Genomic DNA, 19,426 nt, shown 5'->3' with positions numbered 1-19,426 from the left:
AAATCAAATTAAACTAAAATAGTATTTTGTTGTTTCATATTAAATGATGTTACACACATCACCAGTGAGCGGCAGCAGAGTTGACATAACCAAGTTTAAGACCAACAAAGAAGAAGACGGAACCGGAAGTAGCTACATGAAGCGTTGTTGACAACATTCAGCTAGTCCATTTGCTAGGTGGCATGCTATTAAACTGACTTTTCTACTAAAGCTTGTGTTCATAATGAGTTCTCCAGATGACAGACATGGAACAAAACGACCTGCGTCTTCAGATGAGGTGAGTAAAATACAAAAGACGGAACGTAATCCGTTGCTGAGAGATGTGAGTCACTGCGCTAGCCTGACTGCTAACATTTGGCTTTGTGGTGAAATCTGCCAGCACGTTATTTTTGTTTGCAGCTGGGACAAAGTGAACTCACCTGTTTAGTTTAACTTTAAACTGTATCGCACAACACGTGTCGTTCAGTGTTCTTTGTAGCATCAAATATGAACGAAATGTCTCGTAGTACGTTAGAATTAAAAATGTTTCTGGATTTACGGGTTATTGAGGAGACCACCCATCGTCTCACTTTATATTTACCATTTGCGACATTTACAGCAGCTGTCAGTGACAACTCTGCAACACATGCTGTGATACATCAGTGGGTTAAGGAACAGCTAGCCCTGTTGGATATAAACATGTTCTATCATTTTGTAACTTATATACCATATAACCATGAGACTTACATTTTATGCAATCAAGCCCCATTGAGCCTGTGAACCCGCCTGATAACTATGTTTTCCCCTCGGCAGGACGAGTCGACCCAGTGGACATCAGCGGATCTGGGAAGCAACGAAAGGAAGCAGAAGTTTTTGCGGTTGATGGGCGCTAGCAAGGTTTGTAGTGTAACATAAATCACGAGTATAATTTCAGTTCACCTTGTGTGCCTGTCTCTAGTCCATAGCGTAACATGTCAGTAAATAACAATAGTTCAGTTTTACCCGTCACTCTATAACTTTTAGAGAGAGGTTTTGTCATATTTAAATTGGTATTATTTCTGTTCTCCAGAAAGAACACACCGGGCGCCTTGTTATTGGTGACCATAAGTCGACATCCCACCTCCGCAGTGGTAAGCTTTCTTTATTTAGCTTTTTGTAATAATAAAAAATACTGTATTTGTTGTTATAATGTCCAAACCCTTTTCCCTTTACTGCCTGAACCTGCCCAATGCAATAACCCGGCTTCCCCCCACCACACATCCGCCGCACAGACCTATCCACACACGGATAGAGCTGTATCGGCTGGGTGTATCTGCTGTGACTGGTGTCTCCTCTGCAGGGCAAGAGGACCGCAGGATGAACGAGCAGCTGGAGATCCAGTTCCAGCAGGGCATGGACGGCAAGCTGTCGGGACGCGACAGGAGACACTGTGGCCTGGGATTCAGTGAGGTGAGGGGCGGGGGGGGGGGGGGGGGGGGGGGGGGGGGCGTCAGGATCCATAGGAGGGTATTTTACTGGGAGTTTTTTCTCAGTCGAGCTAAGGGTCTACACACTTTGAAGCCAACTGAAGCATATGGATATTTGTGATTTTGAGCAATAAAAATATAACTGATTTGAATTGAGAGGGTAGAGTGGTTTTAGAAATACTGAAATGTATCCTGCAAGTATTAAACACTTTGAATAAATGTAATGTTTATGAGTTATAGTAGCTTTGTTCAGAAGACCACTGAGGGGGCACAGACGGGTCAGTGTTGATTAGTGGGGGGGGCCGTATTTTGGTAATTTGTTGTTTTTCCATTTCGACTTCTAAATTGAAGGTAAACATATTTGGTCTGGTTTCTTTACACTAAAATCAAAAGTATTCTATTGACCTTCACCTTCAATTAAGAAGTGAAAACAAAACTTCCAGGCACCACACTAGATCGGTAACAGATTAACTTGTTCTCCTTTGGATCACCATTCTAAAATCATAATTCACTATCCCTGTGAAGCCGTTTCCGAGCTATAGAGCTGAACATGCCATTAGATTTCAGAGAAAAAACAATTCATGGGGTTTATTGGAGTTTAACTAAAAATTCACCTGGCTGCATCACAAATATTTTTATCTATTTATCTAGGATAGAAACAATTCAATGGATATGAGATTGTTTATATGGTACAAGACAGTTACCGTGAAATAATGCATCCATCAGTCTTAGTTCCTTTGTGTGTCACTCGTATATAGTTTGACTTGGAGAGGCAACACACTCGTGTTGTCTTTACTGTGTCACACAGTGTGTGCGTAGCAGGGTGCAGCGGTCCAAAAGCACACATACACTTTCATTGTTTTTTTCAATGTAAGTAATGCACAAACTAAAAGGCAAACTTCTGCCAATTACTAATACAATGTTCAATGGGACATGACATTATTACCATAGTGGTATGAATTAGATTAGTCAAATCTGTCAGGATGACTCCCAATATGTAAGTCGTCTCTAAAATGTAGATTCCTCTTGACACTAGGGTTTAAAAATATCCTGTTTTGCAGATAAACAAGTAAAAGAAAATATCTGTTTATTTTTGAAAATAATTTTTTCTTCTCTTGCCTACAGCCTGAACCAGAACCCGAAGTATTACCCTCTCCACCGGTGGACACTGAGACAAAAGCCGCCGAGCCAGAGAAGTCCGAGCCAGAGAATTCCAGCAGTGATGACGAATCCTCAGACGACCAGGACAAAGACAGCGATCCCAGCCCCAAGGAACTGACCTCAGACCAGGCCAAGCCCAGCAAAGACACAGACAGTGGGAACGGCCAGAGGAAACCGGGCTTCAAAATGTCCTTTGTTAAGTCAGTGTAATAGATGTGCAAGGAAAAAAATCGTTTTTGTAATCTCAAATTTGTACATTTTTGACGTTATTTGTTTAACTGCAGGCGATCACTCATCATGCTTGTCCCTTTATGCCGTGTAGAAATGGGTTCTACACAGGCGCTCACCATCATTAGGTGACACTCTGATGTGCATGGTGTCAATGAATTAAGTTTGCAATCTAAAACGTCATGTTTTGGTTGAGTCCTGTTATATCATGTTTAAGATCGAGAATGGTCGGCAGCTTTTTATTTAGTTGGAACATTTTAACAGTCACTACATTTGCCACCAGTCGTGTTGGATGAAATGGGGTTGACTGACATTCAGCATGATTGGTCGACACACATTGTACATTTTGTGATTTCTTATTTTGAAAACCAATAAAAAGATAATGTCAGTTATGACTTTAGAACAGTTTTTGCGTCGTGATTTCTTTTCAATACATAGGAGTAAACTGTTGCTTTGTTACATGGGATCTGAACAAGATATGATTCTAAGGTTTGCATTTCCTAAAAACTGTTCAGATGGTTTCCAAAAATATCTTGCAACAAATTCAAATGATTTATCTTTATATGTATAACTGCGAGAAACAGGTGTATTATATTTATTGAAAAAAAAACAGAACATTTCAAAGGAAACATACACCAATTAGTATGTTTATGTAATATTTATTTCTTAGTGGATACTTTACTTTTTTCATGTGTTGTAATAATCCATATTATATTCTAATGCATTTGAGTTGATTTGACAGGACTAAAATAATAAATAAAAGGATTGAAGAATGTCCAAACAATCCTTCTGTAATCTGAGCATGTTGGCATTGGCTGTCATTTTACTCACTTTTATTTTTCAGTCACAAAAATACAGAAAACAGCAAAGAGCAGATACAAAAAAGGCAATTCACTCGTGTTATAAATTATTGTTACTTAATTGTGCATCATTAAGTGCAGAAGCAAGAAAACACTTGATTCTATTTCAAAACTACGAATCAAAACTCTTTTACAAAAAACTTGTCTTGATCACACTCAAAAAAATAGACGTGTTACACACAATTCAATTAGTTGGCAAATGCTGAAAAATGATTAGATCCTTCCGGTCCGCTTTCCCTTTGTAAAGAATCTCCTCTGTGTTGTAGCTGGTGGTTCCTGTGTGTCAGTGCTCTGCAGCGGCTTTGGCTGAGGAGGAAACAACACAGTGTAGATATCAGTGTTTCGTCTCGCTGTCAGGAAATCATAGCTGCAAACTCTGAAATCCCTTAAAAATGTTTTATATACAGTCCATAGTGCAGACACACCTTCAATTTGCATAAACACAAATATTGAGACATGTCTGATTTCAATAGATTGGACAAGTACAAACTGCTCACAAGAGATATAGTCCCTTATGACGATTATTAGTTTTGTGTAGTTCTGCCAATCTGATACCAAAGGAGACCTTGGCTCAAAAATATTATTTGGAAAATACTATGAGAATTTTAAACCAACAGTAAAACAGAGAACAAACTACAGCTTTGCAGCAGTACAATACAATACAATATCCCTGAAAATGCTAAACACAAATGACATAAGCACTACAAGAGTGTAACCAAGTAATTATTTTTACTTACATAGAAAAACACACAATTTAAGCCAAACACCACGCCACCACATTTCACCCGAGCAGCTCCTTATGATACCCCACACACAGTGACCGAAGCATGAGCAGAGGAGTAATATGTCTAATATATATTTGGTCAGAAAATCACCCAAAAACCAAAGAAACTAGGACTGTGCACAGATTCAGTTTCAGAGATTTGGTAGAAATAGGAAATACATTGTAAAACCAAACCAATAATTGTCAGTCATCGGTAAAATATGTTGTTTTGATGTGGAGAAGGACAATCTTTTTTTGTTGTTGTTCTCACAAGATAATTTATTTTTCCTGTTTTCGATATCAGATTATGTAATTGACCGAATTGCAAAATAAAATGTTTTTAAGTTCACATTTAGACACAAAAAATCCCATCATGTATCATATCATGTTCATAACTAGAAGATTTTAAAAAAGTAGTTTGAGTCCCTTTTTTAACCAATCTGTGCTCATTCCTTGTCCCAAAACCAAACACACCACACAATGAATACCAAGGAGTCCACACACACACACACACACACACACACACACACACACACACACACACACACACACACACACACACACACACACACACACACACACAGCACCTAAACAGGGAAATGTCAGATATACCTGGACCACACATGCTCACCGACTGTCCCACTCAGTCCCTGCACACCAGGGACAGACAAATCACATGATGCCTTTCTCAGAGCAATGTGATTCCTGCTGAATTTACACCACTGTATAATATACACATGGCATGTTGAGCATTTGTAAAATAAGAATAATTTGACCACAGAAGTACTCTATATATGGCAACAGTAGTTTACTTCAGCGGCAGCCACTGCAGCCATGTATCAGTGGATGCAGAGTGGAGGGTAAAAAAACTATTTTAGAAAATAATTTTCTGTTTCTATAGTAACTATTGTTGTCTATTGCTGGATTTTAAATGTTTTTTATGTTATATTCTTCTGTTTATGAACATATTTATATTTCATTGTTTTTTTATATATTTTTTTTATCCTACACACAAAAACAAATCCATCCAGAAAAAAATGCATGTCCATGCTGTGTAGTTTGTATTCCTAGTTGTTATTATACATGAAACATATAATTATATCTTATGTTATTGTACATTTGTTTTCCATGACAATGAAGCCCCCAGGAATTGACTTGAATTCAATTGATTTAAATAATTACAGATGAGGTTTGAGGTTCTTAGGACAGTTCTACAAAGTGAGTGACATAAGGGTAACTGTTGGGTTACTTTAATAACTGACCTGCGACCAGTTTGCTCTTGCGCGAGGCCTCAGAGGCCAGAGCCTGGGACACGTTCATGATCCTCTCCTGCTGCTGCAGAGCCGAGTCCAGCCCACTGAAGTCCACAGAACTGCAACGGACACACACACACACACACACACACACACACACACACACACACACACACACACACACACACACACACACACACACACACACACACACACACACACACACACACACACACACACACACACACACACACACACACACACACACACACACAATAATAATGGATTTTATTTATACTGTATAGCAAATTTTAAAGTACAACAAACTCTCAAAGCGCTTCACAAAAAAAGGGATGCAAAGGGAATATGTTCGTAAGGGTTTTCTGCTCTTTTTTGCTTTGATTATTTGTCTTAAAGAATGCAACAAATCTGATTCCCAATGTAGAGAATGTAATTGCAGTGAGGTTACCTTGACTTGGCGAGCAGGTTCTTGATGCGTGTGGTGCGGCGCGAGCGTTCCTCCAGCTCCTCTGGACTCAGAGGCTCATCGGGGTCTGACTCTACGTAGCGCTCTGGGATCAGGACTTTACTTGGTTTGGACAGCTGGGTGTGGGACAGACAGGGAGGGAAGCTTACAATCCATTCATTTAAGCACAGCCATGTTGTATTGGATAATGAAAGTGACCCAATAGGCAAGGGTCAATAGACTAGTTATAGTTACTGACATTATTTTATATCTATGTATTACCAATAAGGTCTTTTATCTACCTGGGATAACGTCATAGATCTCACACACATGGCACACAAGCATTTAGCACTCAAAAGCAAAATTTTCCATTCACAATTTAATTAATCATGAAAATGACGCTTTAATGGGTTTCAAATGCATAAATCTATCTATCTATCTATCCATCTATCTATCTATCTATCTATCTATATCTATCTATCTATCTATCCATCCATCCATCCATGCATGGCTAAATTATTCTTTACATCTGAAAGAATAGAGCCTCACCTCTCTGCTGATATCCAGGTCATAGTCTAGTGGCTCCACATCCACCTCTCGTACATGTGTGGCTGTGGCCGTCACCCACTCATCTGATTGGATCCTCCCTCTCTCTGTCACCTGACTGGACTGGACCCACCCTCTCTCTTTCACCTGGCTCCACCCTTCATCACTCTGTCCCTCGGCCCCGGGTCGCTCCTCATGCCAGTCAAACACCTAGGGAGAGGCAGGACACAGGGTTACACAGCTATAGCCAAATAACAGTGAGTTTATTAATATGAGTTTAAGATATGAGTCTTTAAGTATATTTAAAATTTAAAAAAATGTAATAATCACACAACGTCAGTGTTTTTATGGCCGTGTGTTTTAACCCTTTCAAGCATAGACGTCACTAGTGTTGATATTATTGCCACAAATGGAGTTGTATGTACACAATTTAACTTTTAACAGTGTACAGCGAATATTTTACATTTGGCGTCACAAGGCCAGTTTATCCTGTGGTGTCAAGATGGATGTATACATACAAAGAGTTTCAGAGAAGATAAAAAAACATAATCTGTATGCTCTTTGTATAAAGTGAAAGAAAAGACAAACCCACATGGATTAGTGGCAGGAAGAGCAGAGGAGTGTAGCGTGCTGAGCTATTTGAGACTAAAAGCAGTGGGGTTTACGGGGAAATATGAAAACTAGAACTGAGAGCAGCACTGTTGTAAATTGAATTTCCTCAAAAAATTCACAATTTGTGTGTGTGTGTGTGTGTGAGTGTGTGTGTGTGTGTGTGTGCGCGTGTGTGTGCGCGTGTGTGTGTGTGTGTAGCGCGTGTGTGTGTGTGAGAGTGTGTGTGGTGAGGGGTACTTGTGAGTAATCATCCAAGGAGCACACAAGCCATGCATGCATCCTTCCCACTCCAGTAGCCTGCAGGCAGCAGTAGGTCTGATCTGTTGATCTGTTGAGCGTGTTCACATGCTGTGAGTAAACACTGCATCTCCCATCATGCCTTGCTGCGTTGCGCTCGGGAGAATCAGTGGCACGCGAGAGGATACAGAGGAAGAGAAAAGGAAAAACCATGCAGAGTAGACACAAATTCATCAACTAAAAAAAAAAACCCACACACCAGATTAGGAAGAACACAGCCAAGAGGAGGTTCAAGAAGCAAGGAACTCTTTATTGTCGAGTGCAAATCTCTACATGATAGAAAAAAAAAAGTTTTGCTTTTTGCTTCTCAATTACACAGAATTTAGGTGGTGTTTAGCAGTTCACTTCTCTAAGTTCTATTTCTATTCTTCAACTGAGAAACCCTCCTGTTACTATTGTTTTTCTTTGATCTTTGATATATTGTACGTCGTAGTTTTGTGGAAGGATAAAAAGCAGTATGGCAGAGAAGCTTTCAAAAATCATTACTTGTCAAAATAAAATACAAGGAGTGGACAGCATCGCCATGGAGAAGTTAAACAGTTCTAAACAGTTGGTCTGATCAAATCATTCATTTTGATGACCTCACCTTGGTATGTTCTGAAAAATGTCATTGTTTTGGGGAAAAAAAGTGTCATAACAGTATATCTAAATTGTCAAATCTTGCCACTGTACTGTCCAAATTTCCCATGACAAAGTTGTCCGCTCCTTGTTCCTACTCATTGTCTATTTTTCTATTGCATTGTCAGCCCAGTAGCTTGAACCTGTCCTGTATATTTATGATGCATAAAACAGCACAGCATAGGCCACTTAACAGTACTCAGATATGAGTACAGATTCTCTCCACCCAACTTGTATTGTGGCAATGCAATTATCCACCACTGTCAAACGATAAAAAAATAACCTTGTAGTCTGTATAAGAAAAAAAAGGCTGTAGTAATGAGAATGTTAATTCAAATATAAAATGGTGTAAACATGTTTTTTATGCTGGTGGAGTAGAGAAAATAAAATATTCTATGGCGTTCATGGTAATAATATGCACTCGAAAGAGGTGAAAAAGTTGTAGCAGAGGATTAGATAGTATTGCTCAATGTTACCGGGAAATATGATTGCAAGGATTTATGGGAAATGTAGTTTGATTACAGGCAGCTCCCACAGCAGTCTGAAATCATAATACCAATCTGGTAGTTATTACATTTCATGGTATCTCAATGGAAGACTTTGACATTTCAAATTTTTATTGTATTACTGTTCTCACCCAGGCGTGTTAGCATTGTTAGCATTCCTCACAGAAACCAAAGGGCACCAAAGGGGTTAAGCTATTAGATTTAGTTTCAATGTCAAATGTCAAAGAATTCCTTAAAGGGGTGTTACAACCAGCAGTGTCCCCCCACCATCTTCCTGACAGGAACAAGCAAAGCTAGCTCTTGCATTGTTGCTATGATTCTGAGGTGGAGACACATGCTTGCAACAAAACCACAAGTGATTAAAATGTTGATTAAGGAGGTAAATCTGGGCTAAAAGAAAGGCAAAATAGATCGTCAGCAAAACAAGGCACTTGGATTTCATTTGAAGAAAAACAGAAAAGACGGGAGGTGCGATCATGATTTGTGCCACTAGCGTTGCGTCTTTCTCTCATTTCATCAACCTGAATACTTGTATATATATTCTTCTTTTTCCAAACAGTTTCCCCCACTTCTCTTCTATATGCTCTATATATATATACCAAATCTCTACAAAATATAACTGTACAATTGTATACTGAAAATATCCCTCAGTAAATAAATAAAAGTGTACAAGTACACAGTATGTAGATGTACATAGATTGGGGCTCTTCTCTCTTACTTTCTGGTGATAAAAACATATCTCTCCATTTTCTTTTCTCAATTTCTCGATTTACATTCAAAATTGTGTCAGGTCCCACCAGGGGGCAGTGGTTTAAAAGGGGTTTGAAGTCACCCCTGAACCTTTTAAAAAGTAAAAAAAATTAAATTAAATTAAAAACAGGGGGAGTGAGTTTTGTCCCAATCCAAAAGCTAGCCAAGCATTCACCCATAACCCCTCTGTGCTCATGTGTTGTCTCCCATTGTTCTTAAAGCATTAACCAAGCCAGCCACATAGTCAGTCTGTCAGTCCTGCCCCATTAGCTTGTTAGTGCTCACTCGCGGCTAACGTCATCAACAACAACAGCCCACTCATTACTACACAAGGCAGCGACAGAGTGCTAGTGTGTTAGCATTTCCTTTTGCTAGGTTATTATTATTATGTTGCCGGGGGCTGGAAGTTGGCATAGCAACAGTGGTGGTGGACATGTTGGTCCCTGTGTCTGCTGCTGTAACGTACGGAGGAAGCCTGTGGGGGGTCCGAGGTGTTGCAGGGCATTCTGGGAGAACTGGAGGAACGCTGGCTAGTTGTTGCTGTGGAGACGCCCGCGCAGGAACGTTCCCCCTGGCTCAGGTTCCTCTTGCGTTCCCTGACCAAAGCTTTCTGGTGACGCTTCATCCGCTCCAGCTGCTCCTCCGCTGTCATTCTGCCCCGGGGCGGGCCGCTGGGGGGCTGCTGCTGGGTCTCCGTGGGCGACGACAGGCGTTCCAAGGCACTCTTAGGTCTCTCCTGGTGGGGAGGGGGGAAGCGGCAGGGAGAATTGTAATGATAAGTAGGCTACGGGTTGGGGATGAGAGACGGGACGGACGGATGGATGGTTCCCAGACAAACAAGAATTGAGATAGATAGATAGATAGATAGATAGATAGATAGATAGATAGATAGATAGATAGATAGATAGATAGATAGATAGATAGATAGATAGATAGATAGATAGATAGATAGATAGATAGATAGATAGATAGATAGATAGATAGATAGATAGATAGATAGATAGATAGATAGATAGATAGATGGCAAATTGATTGATGGATGGAGGGATGGTAAGTGGAGGTAAAGAACAGGAATAGTAAGGGGGGCGGAGAGGATGGACAGTGAAGTTGTGTAGTGTAAACAAAACAATAAGGGTGACATATTTGGACACAAATACAAATACTGTATGACAAAGGCTGGTGCTATCACTCACACATAAAGTCTACCACATGCATATCAAAAGCTATATGTACCTAATAATTATATATATGAATAGATTGCATATAAACAAACAAAAAGTGAGATATCCTGACTTTCTGCAGCCGGTGACTAACCTTGGGTGCGGCGCTCCCGGGGCCTCTCCTCAGGGTGACATAGGACTGGACAAAGTTAGACTGGTTCTGTCTAGACGAGGGGCCTAACAGACCTAGTCAGTAACAATGGGACAGCAGAGATTGGTTTGCTTTCATTTGAAAAGATAAAAAAACAAAACAGTAAAGTCACACGATACGTTACTGTTCAGTTACCTTTGCTCTGGAAATACTCGACGTCAGACACCGTGTGGTGGAGATTCATCGCTGGCAGCTCTGGTTCACTCAGGTACGATCTCAAGTCCGTCTGAAAACAGCAAATGGTTATCATATGTAACTGTACGGACAGGTAGCGGATCATGGGAAGATATTCATTGATTTTGAGAACAAGCATTCTCCAATAGCTGACTTCACCGTTTGGACAAAATTCCACAAAACTTTATTAACAAGACTTTATTCCAACATGGACAACAGCACTGAGATGACATCATACCTTACAGTCTCCGTTGACGACGTACTGCCCGCTCTCCCTGTCCCTCTTCCTCTCGTCTGATTGGCGTTTGAGCCCGCGCACCGACATGTGGCGAACCACAGACGATTCTCTGGGCAGAGGCGGGACTACAGGGGGCGTGTCCTCGTGGTCATAGAGACGAGGCAGTGGGGGCCTGGGCGGGGCACTGTCGTCAGCCTAAACAGTAGACAGGCAGAAGAGATGTTATAGAATATTATATAAGTACATTAGAAGCAATTAGAACTTTATTGCTGATGAACCCTTTTTGTAAAGTTTTCTGATGAAAAAATCTTTAACACAATCAGAATATATCCAACAATAATTCCTGAAATTTAATGTGACTAGGAGCAACTTTTAGTTTGTGTAGATTCTTGCGCCTCCTTTGGACAAAAGCGGTATAACACTAGTGTCTGCTTTCCTAAAGATGTTTGCTAGCATTAGTTAAGGGAACGAGTGAAAGAGAGACAGCAGGATGCATCCCGATAAGGTAATCTATTTATATGTGACTATGTCAGATTAATAATAGTAAAACGAGAATGGTGAAGCAAGTTTTGATATAGCACCGGTCGGGAAACACGGGCATTTATCATCATCGGAGGAAAAATGTTACTAATTCATAATCATTTAAGAGATTCCTTGTAGTCTCTTTAATATGAGTTCAAGTCAAGTGAAGTCAAAGTATATTTATAAAGCACTTTTAAAACAACACAGTTGACCAAAGTGCTGTACAGGATCAAAACACAATACCTAACAACATATACTATACATGAAAGTAAAAACACATTTAAAACACAATAAATAGGAGCACTCTCCTCTGTTGGATTTTTCTAAGCGGGAGTTTGACACTCACCCACTTTGGCACGGTGCTGTGAGGCAGAGTGTGTGACAGGTGGCTGGGGACGGAGCTGCGTGGAGGGGGCTGGACCTCCGTGCTGTAGGAAGGCACTGCCGGCTCCGACACCGAAGGCACTAGTTTCCTCTCTGGAGGGATGGAGGGATACACAGAGAATTAATCAAGGTTTAGCTTTTATATGTGAACAGGTTTGACATGGATTTACAGGTCCAGAATGTGGATATTTAATTTAGTTTAGTATTTTTCCGTCATTTTTCAACTTATAGACAATACATTTAGTCAAGACTGAGATGAACAATTAATAAATGATTGAATGAACGCTTCTAGAATTGAAAACAAAAGATAAACGAGAAACGAAACAGAATCAAAAAGGTATAGTCTGAAGCCTTAGCTTATTACAACTACCCTTTTAACATTTACATTTGAGATAATATTGAAAGAAGGTAATAGAAACAGAGCATATATAGTATATTGTATATATTTCTGAACGCTACAATGAGATGAGTAGAAAAACAGATACAAAGACATAACATCCAATAACTGCAGTCACAAGCTGCACAATAGTAATTTTCACAGATATAACACAAACCCCTTTTTCAGCCTCTTTCATTTTGTCATGAACAATACACAGATCAATTGTGCAATTTCCCCCCCAAAAAAGGGTTTAGTGGCTTTTGCCCATTATAACACATGCTGTGTTGCTACCGTGACCCACCTGGGTTCTGGACAGAGTCGATGGTGATCCTGTAGTTGCTTTTGCTGGAACTCAGCCCCGCCATCACGTCCTCGATCCTCCACAGCTCGCGCTTCATCTCACCTTTCTCTTTCTACCGATTCACACATGGATGCAAACACACACACACACACACACACACACACACACACACACACACACACACACACACACACACACACACACACACACACACACACACACACACACATAATGGACAAAATGTTATATGTTGTTTGTTCTTTAGGCCTTCACTTCTGCATTGGTTCAATTAGTTTTTTGAAGTCACAGATTTGATAATTGATCAAAGTTGACCTGCAAATAGTTCAACTGGGGGGAGAATAGACATAACAATTAATTAATTTTTCAAATGGACTGCATATTCTTGTCAGCATATCTTATTCTTGTGGGGAAAAAACATTGAAAAAGAATTAAAAGAAATATCAACAAAAACATAAAATTGTCTGGACAACATTTTCAAACCGTTCAAAAGCCTAATTTACTTAAATTCAGTATAATACTCAGCCAATTATTAAAAGGTAGATGCTTTGAGCTGCAGTACCAGGCCTTACCTGAGGGGTGGCGCTGTGGTTCATGTGAGACAGCAGCACTATCCTCAACTGCTCCACTGAGTTCTCCAGACTGTTGTACTCTTCCCAGGCATGGGCCATCTCCTGCATCAAACAAACACACACAAGCTCTTATCAGGCTAAATATACAGTACAGTCTAATTATACACACTTTTCAAAATAAATGTATAAAAATGATTGGCACCTTCTACAAATGTTTATGATATACAAATCTTAATAACAGGTTTCAGTGCAGATACACAGATATTCTCAGTCACAACACACAGACACGTATTGCACCTACCTGTACACACTTTAGTTCACAGCAATTTTATGTTGTATGAGATTGTGTGTGATGTAAAGCCTACATTAGATAAACAGCGATGGAAAAAATTAAGAGACCCCTCCAAATTTTTCTTAAATTATTTGTCATTTTTACATAAATTAATGGAAATGCTCCTAATAAAAACAATTATTATTTGAAATTTGGAAGAAATGTTGTCAGTAGACAACTGTAAAACTATAATGTTAATTTTACGCAAACCCATATCTTTGAAAAGTAAAACCAGACCCTAACCGTTTTGAGTGGTCTCATTTTTACAGAGCTGTAGTCCTACATGTTTATTTCCATTTATAATATCAAATATATGCACACACACACACACACACACACACACACACACACACACACACACACACACACACACACACACACACACACACACACACACACACACACACACACACACACACACACACACACACACACACACACACACACACACACACAGCTCTATACCGTGGAGAGGCGTGATATCTGGGCCCTGATGGTGACCAGGTCTTCTTGCAGTAGTCTCTGTTGGTAGGCGATCTTGTGTGCGTGGGCCGGGTGCTCCTGGTACTGCTCCATCTGCTGGTGGGACACGTCCAGCACACTCTCCAGTTTGTCCTGGAGGGGTGAGGGGTAACACAGCACGGGGTCAACCATAGCAACCAAGCACTGACTCTCGTATATCACTTAACGGTGCAGTGTGTAGAATTGAATGGCATTTTTCAGAACATACTTGGTATACATTTTTCATGAGTATGTTTTAATTTGTCAATGTGCATAATCTTGTTTTAGTAGGCGTCCTGGAAAAAAGGCACTTGTTAGAAGACCAAGAAGAAGTACTATAAAATACATAACTGAATACATCTTCACCTCATCACTAGATTTTGTGGAAAGACTTGAGGCAGTGGTGGATGATGCCATAACAAGCTTCTTGTACTTGAAGGCCACCGTGGCTTCTTGTAAATTCTCCCAAAGGGAGGGGTTAGCAAGGGAGCGTTGACATCTAGAACTTTCACCACTAGATGCCACTCAATATTTTGATATCACACTGCACCTTTAACTATTCAGCAGTTAAGAATCATTCAAAAATACCTCCAGAGGGCAGCATGGCTCTACAGTCCAACATGAGCCTCTGGTTTACCTTCCTCTTTGTAACCTTCTGAGCTGTGTATGATCAGGTATCATTCAAAACCTCATAGTATATACAGTACAGTGTATTGGAATGAACTTGTGGTCAGCATCCCTTTAAGAGCTGAAGTGAACTGACTGGTGTGCCTTTATTTGGGGTTATACAGTATGTGTGTTTCCGGACAGGTTTGGTTATAGTGAATGCCACACTGAGATATCAATATCCCGGCTTATCCTTTAATAGAATTTACTCAATAGCTGTGAATGTTCAATCTAGAAATCCAATTTCCCTCTGAGACTGACAGTCTAATCTGTTTTCCTTTATCTACTCTGATAGCTGCACTTCAAGTTCAACTCTAGCTCAGTTGAAAGCTGGATAGCAAGCTTGTCCTTGAATGTGGCACCAGCATGTAATACTGTTATCCCTCTAACTCTCCAACAATGTTTTTGCCTGATGACTCATCAGAGTGACTAAGTTCAGCTGATAGAATGACATGGATTGATTGAGAGTCTAGCAGCGTACCTTGTTATGGCCTTATATTGTGTTTTTTCAATTTCTTTAGTTTCCTGTATATTGCACATATTGTCAATAGTGTTCTTTGTATTGCAAATTTAAAATTTTTTGTAGTTTTCGAATACCGTTTGGTTTTGCGTTACTTTTGCACTTTTTAGAAAGTATTAATTTATTTGTGCTTACTGCTCCGGGGGTCGGAGAGAAACATATTTTCGATTCCTCTGCCTGACACATATTGCAGAAAAAGAAATATACCATAAAGTTGACTTGTCTTGTACTGTACCTTGTCCTCCTTCAGGGAGCTGATCCTAGCCTCCAGGTCTTTCAGTATCTTGTCCTGCTCACACAACCGACTCAACTTCACCTGCAGGGGGAGACACAGGGCTGAGTGGGCGCTCAAGGAACCATACGCACTCACACAGATAAAGCACTCCTACTGCTTACCCGTGTGTGTGTGTGTGTGTGTGTGTGTGTGTGTGTGTGTGTGTGTGTGTGCGTGTGTGCGTGTCTCTCTCGGTTGACCTCTGATAATTATGCGGCTCGTTGACTTAATTACAACTTCCCCCCGTCTCTGCGGCTGTAAATAAATGAGTATGTGTAGGAGAACGTGCATGTGACTGTGAGTATATATTATGGCTGGGTAATTGGCAAGGACTTGACGATACAATACGCATCACGAAAAATGGGACATATCATATTGCGAGATATTGTATTATATCGGCATTGCCTTTTTAGGCTGCTCTTATTTTTGTCATCCATGTCTACCATGCAGCTTAGAAACTCAATTTGATGGGAGCTGAAAAACCATACGGATATCATTGAAATAAATATGATGATAAATTGCCGTATTGATTTTTTTTTTACCACAGCCCTTGTATGTATATAATATGATGCGTTAATGTGTGTGCAGTGCATACTTTTTAAACCCTTGAAAAGGCTTGCCTGCAGGTTTGTAACACTTCATATTCCCAGTCCCACAGCTCCCCTGCTCTCATTCGGGTGTAATTACTGTGAGTGAGCCCATTAGACAGAGTGGGTGCGATCCACCTGACACCTTCAATTAACAACGTCGTGAGGCTCTGAGCTTTGTTAATTAATCCACCGTTTCACTCAGCAAACTTAAAGACAAAGGTCGGATCACATTATCAACATTCATGTCATTAGGATTATGATGAAAGAGCTTGAATAGCCCAAAGAGCTTATCAACATACACTTCTAAACTCAACATCATTTTTTTTTAAATATTTCATCAAATTAATTATTTATCCTGTTGTTGTCTCCACGGCGATGTTGTTGCTGTTGGATCTGATCAAATATTCATCGCAGACAACGCTCTCATAAAATGTGTAATCAGCAGCAGCAGCGTATGAAGCTTTCACACAGAAATGCTTTGATAGGAGAGATGTGAGACCGATAGAGAAACTGCAGGGAACTGTTTGGATTGGCAAGTTAAGGCATTTACCCATAGAGCCGTCAATCGTCTGCAATCGGATGGAACCTTGAAGCTAAAAGCATTATTAGTAGTAGTACTTACTTTTATAATACTGTGTTAAATAATAAAATACTGGAGCATGTCTTTACACACTTTTACCACAACATACATCTTTTGTTTGGTCTTAATTACCCTAACATTTCTCCCAATTGAAACATAGTCATGGCCGCTCGGCTACACAAACACATGCCCCCCTTGTTCAGAGTGGAACAACACAGAACAAGAAATTATTTAGGGCATTTATCTGAACAAGATCGAAAAATCCTATGTTAATTTAACCATAGGACATTTATAGAAATGCTTAAACTGTATGTAAATAAGTATTAGAACAAAAGTTTATAGAGTCATTATAGTAGACTATATGATGAGAACATAGCAAAAAAAACTATAAAAATAGCAAATACTGTCTACTTCAATATTAACATTAAGTTTTTTAATTCAGATCAAAACACATAATGAAACAATAAGAACTATTTTGAATACATTTTTCTGTCACCTTATCTTCATACATCCTACTTACTAACAAACAAACAGGAATGGAAACATAACCGCCTTCTGGGAGTTTGTCTGCCTGTGTTTTTTCTTTGTTTTAACTATCTCTTCAATGCAATTTCTAATGTCTAATATTGATGTATTTCATGCTCATGTAAAGAACTTTGAATTGCCTTGTGTCTGAATTGTGCTATACAAATAAACAGTCAAAAATGAAACATTGTATTAAATGCTGCCACTTACATCCACGTCACTTTCTGCAACCATGACAGGTTTCCCTGACTCCTTCAGTGTCTGACTTCCAACTACCTACAAACGGCAAAATTAACATTTCCAAGAGTTAGTAGAACGGTCAACGAAACAAAGTGTTTGACCCGTAGTACAATGGTGCGGTAAACAAGGGGGGATAGAGAGACACAGAGAGCAGCTACAAACTACAGTATTACGAGGCAGCTACACACTATCTAAGTGACACATTCTCCTATGCCTCTTGACATGACAATATGCGTAACAAACAAAACCAGCTCTTGCCATGAAGAACAGGCTATGGACACTTTGAAGCCCTGCACAGATTGACTTCTCCATAAAACCTCTGTACACGAAGTCACCAAAAAAAAGTTTCAGTAGATTTTTATTAATAATAATTTTTATCAGAAGAGGAAAACATTTGTTTTAGGAACACACTAGACGGCCTGAGTTCAGATGCTCACTTTGAGTTGTCATTAAGGTCGTACAGTGTTAGAATAACCATCTGAAACACATTTGAATAGAAACAAATTTGGATTTGATAAAACACCTGTGTGAGGGTTTTTCATCATCAACCCGACCCACCGCTATATTGATGTGAGTTTGTGAGTGATGTGAGACAAGTGAGTTTACTGTCTTGTGCTTGTAAATTCTAAAAGTAAAAAAAATAAATAAAGTGTGCTCCTCTTTGGAGCCCTGTGTTACTGTCAAAGAGGTGCAGCGTTTCAGAGACGATGGTAGAAGCAGCTGGCTTTTCAACCACCGGGCCACAGCCACAAGACATGCACTGCCGAGCCATCCCATGCCCACTGTACAACAGCATCGCCACACACCGCCTCATGCGCTGCCAGAAGCAATGGGATGGTCTTTACTAGGACAATGGCTAAATCTAAAACACATGGACACGCATACCCACTTACGGACACATATACACGTGCATCCCTACTACTGTGAACACTGTAGCAGCGTGCACAAGCATCAATGCACACACACACACAATCACACCTACGTACGTACAACATTGCATCTCCTTCTATAGTACAGGTACTGAATACACACACACACACACACGTACACATACATACGTACACACACACTCATACACATACATACGTACACATACAGCTTACGTTCATTAGAGGCCTGAGAGGCCCAGCAGTGCAGTGCAGTAGTAAACTGTGTACTGCGAGGATCAGGGGCTCTAGAGCTCTGATCTGGGAGTCAAAATCACAAAAAAAAAAAAAAAAACACAGAGCCGCAGTCACAAAATGGCAGCTGTTTTATCTTTTTAGTGGGATGCTTCTAAAACCACACACGAGTTAGAAGTCTACCGGGGATATTTGGTCTCGCACCTTAGCTCTTAAACATCTCTTCTTGTAGCTGTGAGGCATTTATGGTTCCGGTTCAACAGTTAAACGCGCGGCCAAGGTTTTATAAGTGATTTTGGTTAGTAAAGGAACCCCAACTGTGTTAATCGGAGTTGAGACATTTCAAACCAAGAAAAAAGGCACTGCAGAAATGTAATACATGAACTGTAACAGAATATCAGTTAGAATACATGTAATAAAAAAGGATAAACTCTCCTCTGTTCATCTCCGTATCTCACCTTTAGGTCCAGATACTCCAAGTCCTTTTTCAGCTGCATGTAGGTGTCGTCAATCTGGAGGGAGACAGAGCGTGGATTATTGATTTGTGTCGGCAGGAATTCAATCATTCACAATCTGAGTTTAACTGATAATTCATATAATATGGATGTCATTTT

At 40.0% G+C, this 19,426-nt stretch overlaps 2 protein-coding genes across 8 annotated transcripts in view; one reads left to right on the top strand and one right to left on the bottom strand.

Annotated features, from left to right (window-relative positions):
• The first annotated feature begins 117 nt into the window (after positions 1–117).
• Positions 118–3,239, top strand: cUnh11orf58 (chromosome Un C11orf58 homolog). The gene is made up of 5 exons (XM_080028008.1): positions 118–277; positions 793–876; positions 1,049–1,109; positions 1,319–1,428; positions 2,571–3,239. The coding sequence occupies exons 1-5, from the start codon at positions 224–226 to the stop codon at positions 2,814–2,816; spliced, it is 555 nt and encodes a 184-aa protein (XP_079884134.1). The 5' UTR covers positions 118–223; the 3' UTR covers positions 2,817–3,239.
• A 122-nt stretch (positions 3,240–3,361) lies between these two features.
• The window catches only part of LOC307250800 (pleckstrin homology domain-containing family A member 7-like), a 132,851-nt gene continuing 116,786 nt past the window's right edge, over positions 3,362–19,426 (bottom strand). For 6 of the 7 annotated variants that reach the window (XM_080028001.1, XM_080028005.1, XM_080028003.1 and 3 more), the window contains 15 exons: positions 19,271–19,324; positions 17,662–17,727; positions 15,718–15,798; positions 14,261–14,410; positions 13,465–13,566; positions 12,875–12,986; positions 12,157–12,287; positions 11,289–11,483; positions 11,012–11,102; positions 10,820–10,911; positions 9,972–10,241; positions 6,726–6,932; positions 6,180–6,313; positions 5,720–5,829; positions 3,362–4,000 (listed from right to left, as the gene is read on the bottom strand). In XM_080028001.1, the coding sequence (XP_079884127.1) occupies positions 3,978–4,000; positions 5,720–5,829; positions 6,180–6,313; positions 6,726–6,932; positions 9,972–10,241; positions 10,820–10,911; positions 11,012–11,102; positions 11,289–11,483; positions 12,157–12,287; positions 12,875–12,986; positions 13,465–13,566; positions 14,261–14,410; positions 15,718–15,798; positions 17,662–17,727; positions 19,271–19,324 (1,818 nt within the window). In that variant the 3' untranslated portion in view covers positions 3,362–3,977. Of the gene's footprint in view, positions 4,001–5,069; positions 5,108–5,719; positions 5,830–6,179; positions 6,314–6,725; positions 6,933–9,971; positions 10,242–10,819; positions 10,912–11,011; positions 11,103–11,288; positions 11,484–12,156; positions 12,288–12,874; positions 12,987–13,464; positions 13,567–14,260; positions 14,411–15,717; positions 15,799–17,661; positions 17,728–19,270; positions 19,325–19,426 lie in introns of all 7 variants that reach the window. The other variant, XM_080028002.1, reaches the window with a different exon arrangement.

The sequence above is a fragment of the Ammodytes marinus genome (assembly GCF_949987685.1).
Source record: "Ammodytes marinus genome assembly, chromosome: 5".
In the NCBI taxonomy this organism is placed as follows: Eukaryota; Metazoa; Chordata; class Actinopteri; order Uranoscopiformes; family Ammodytidae; genus Ammodytes; species Ammodytes marinus.
This window is presented reverse-complemented; position numbering and strand designations above follow the sequence as displayed.

Excerpts from the sequence above, each read along its gene's own strand:
- cUnh11orf58 (XM_080028008.1), top strand. The coding sequence starts at position 224 with ATGAGTTCTCCAGATGACAGACATGGAACAAAACGACCTGCGTCTTCA. Across the intron at positions 278-792 it reads GACCTGCGTCTTCAGATGAG|GACGAGTCGACCCAGTGGAC; the intron begins GTGAGTAAAATA and ends TCCCCTCGGCAG. Across the intron at positions 1,429-2,570 it reads GTGGCCTGGGATTCAGTGAG|CCTGAACCAGAACCCGAAGT; the intron begins GTGAGGGGCGGG and ends TCTTGCCTACAG.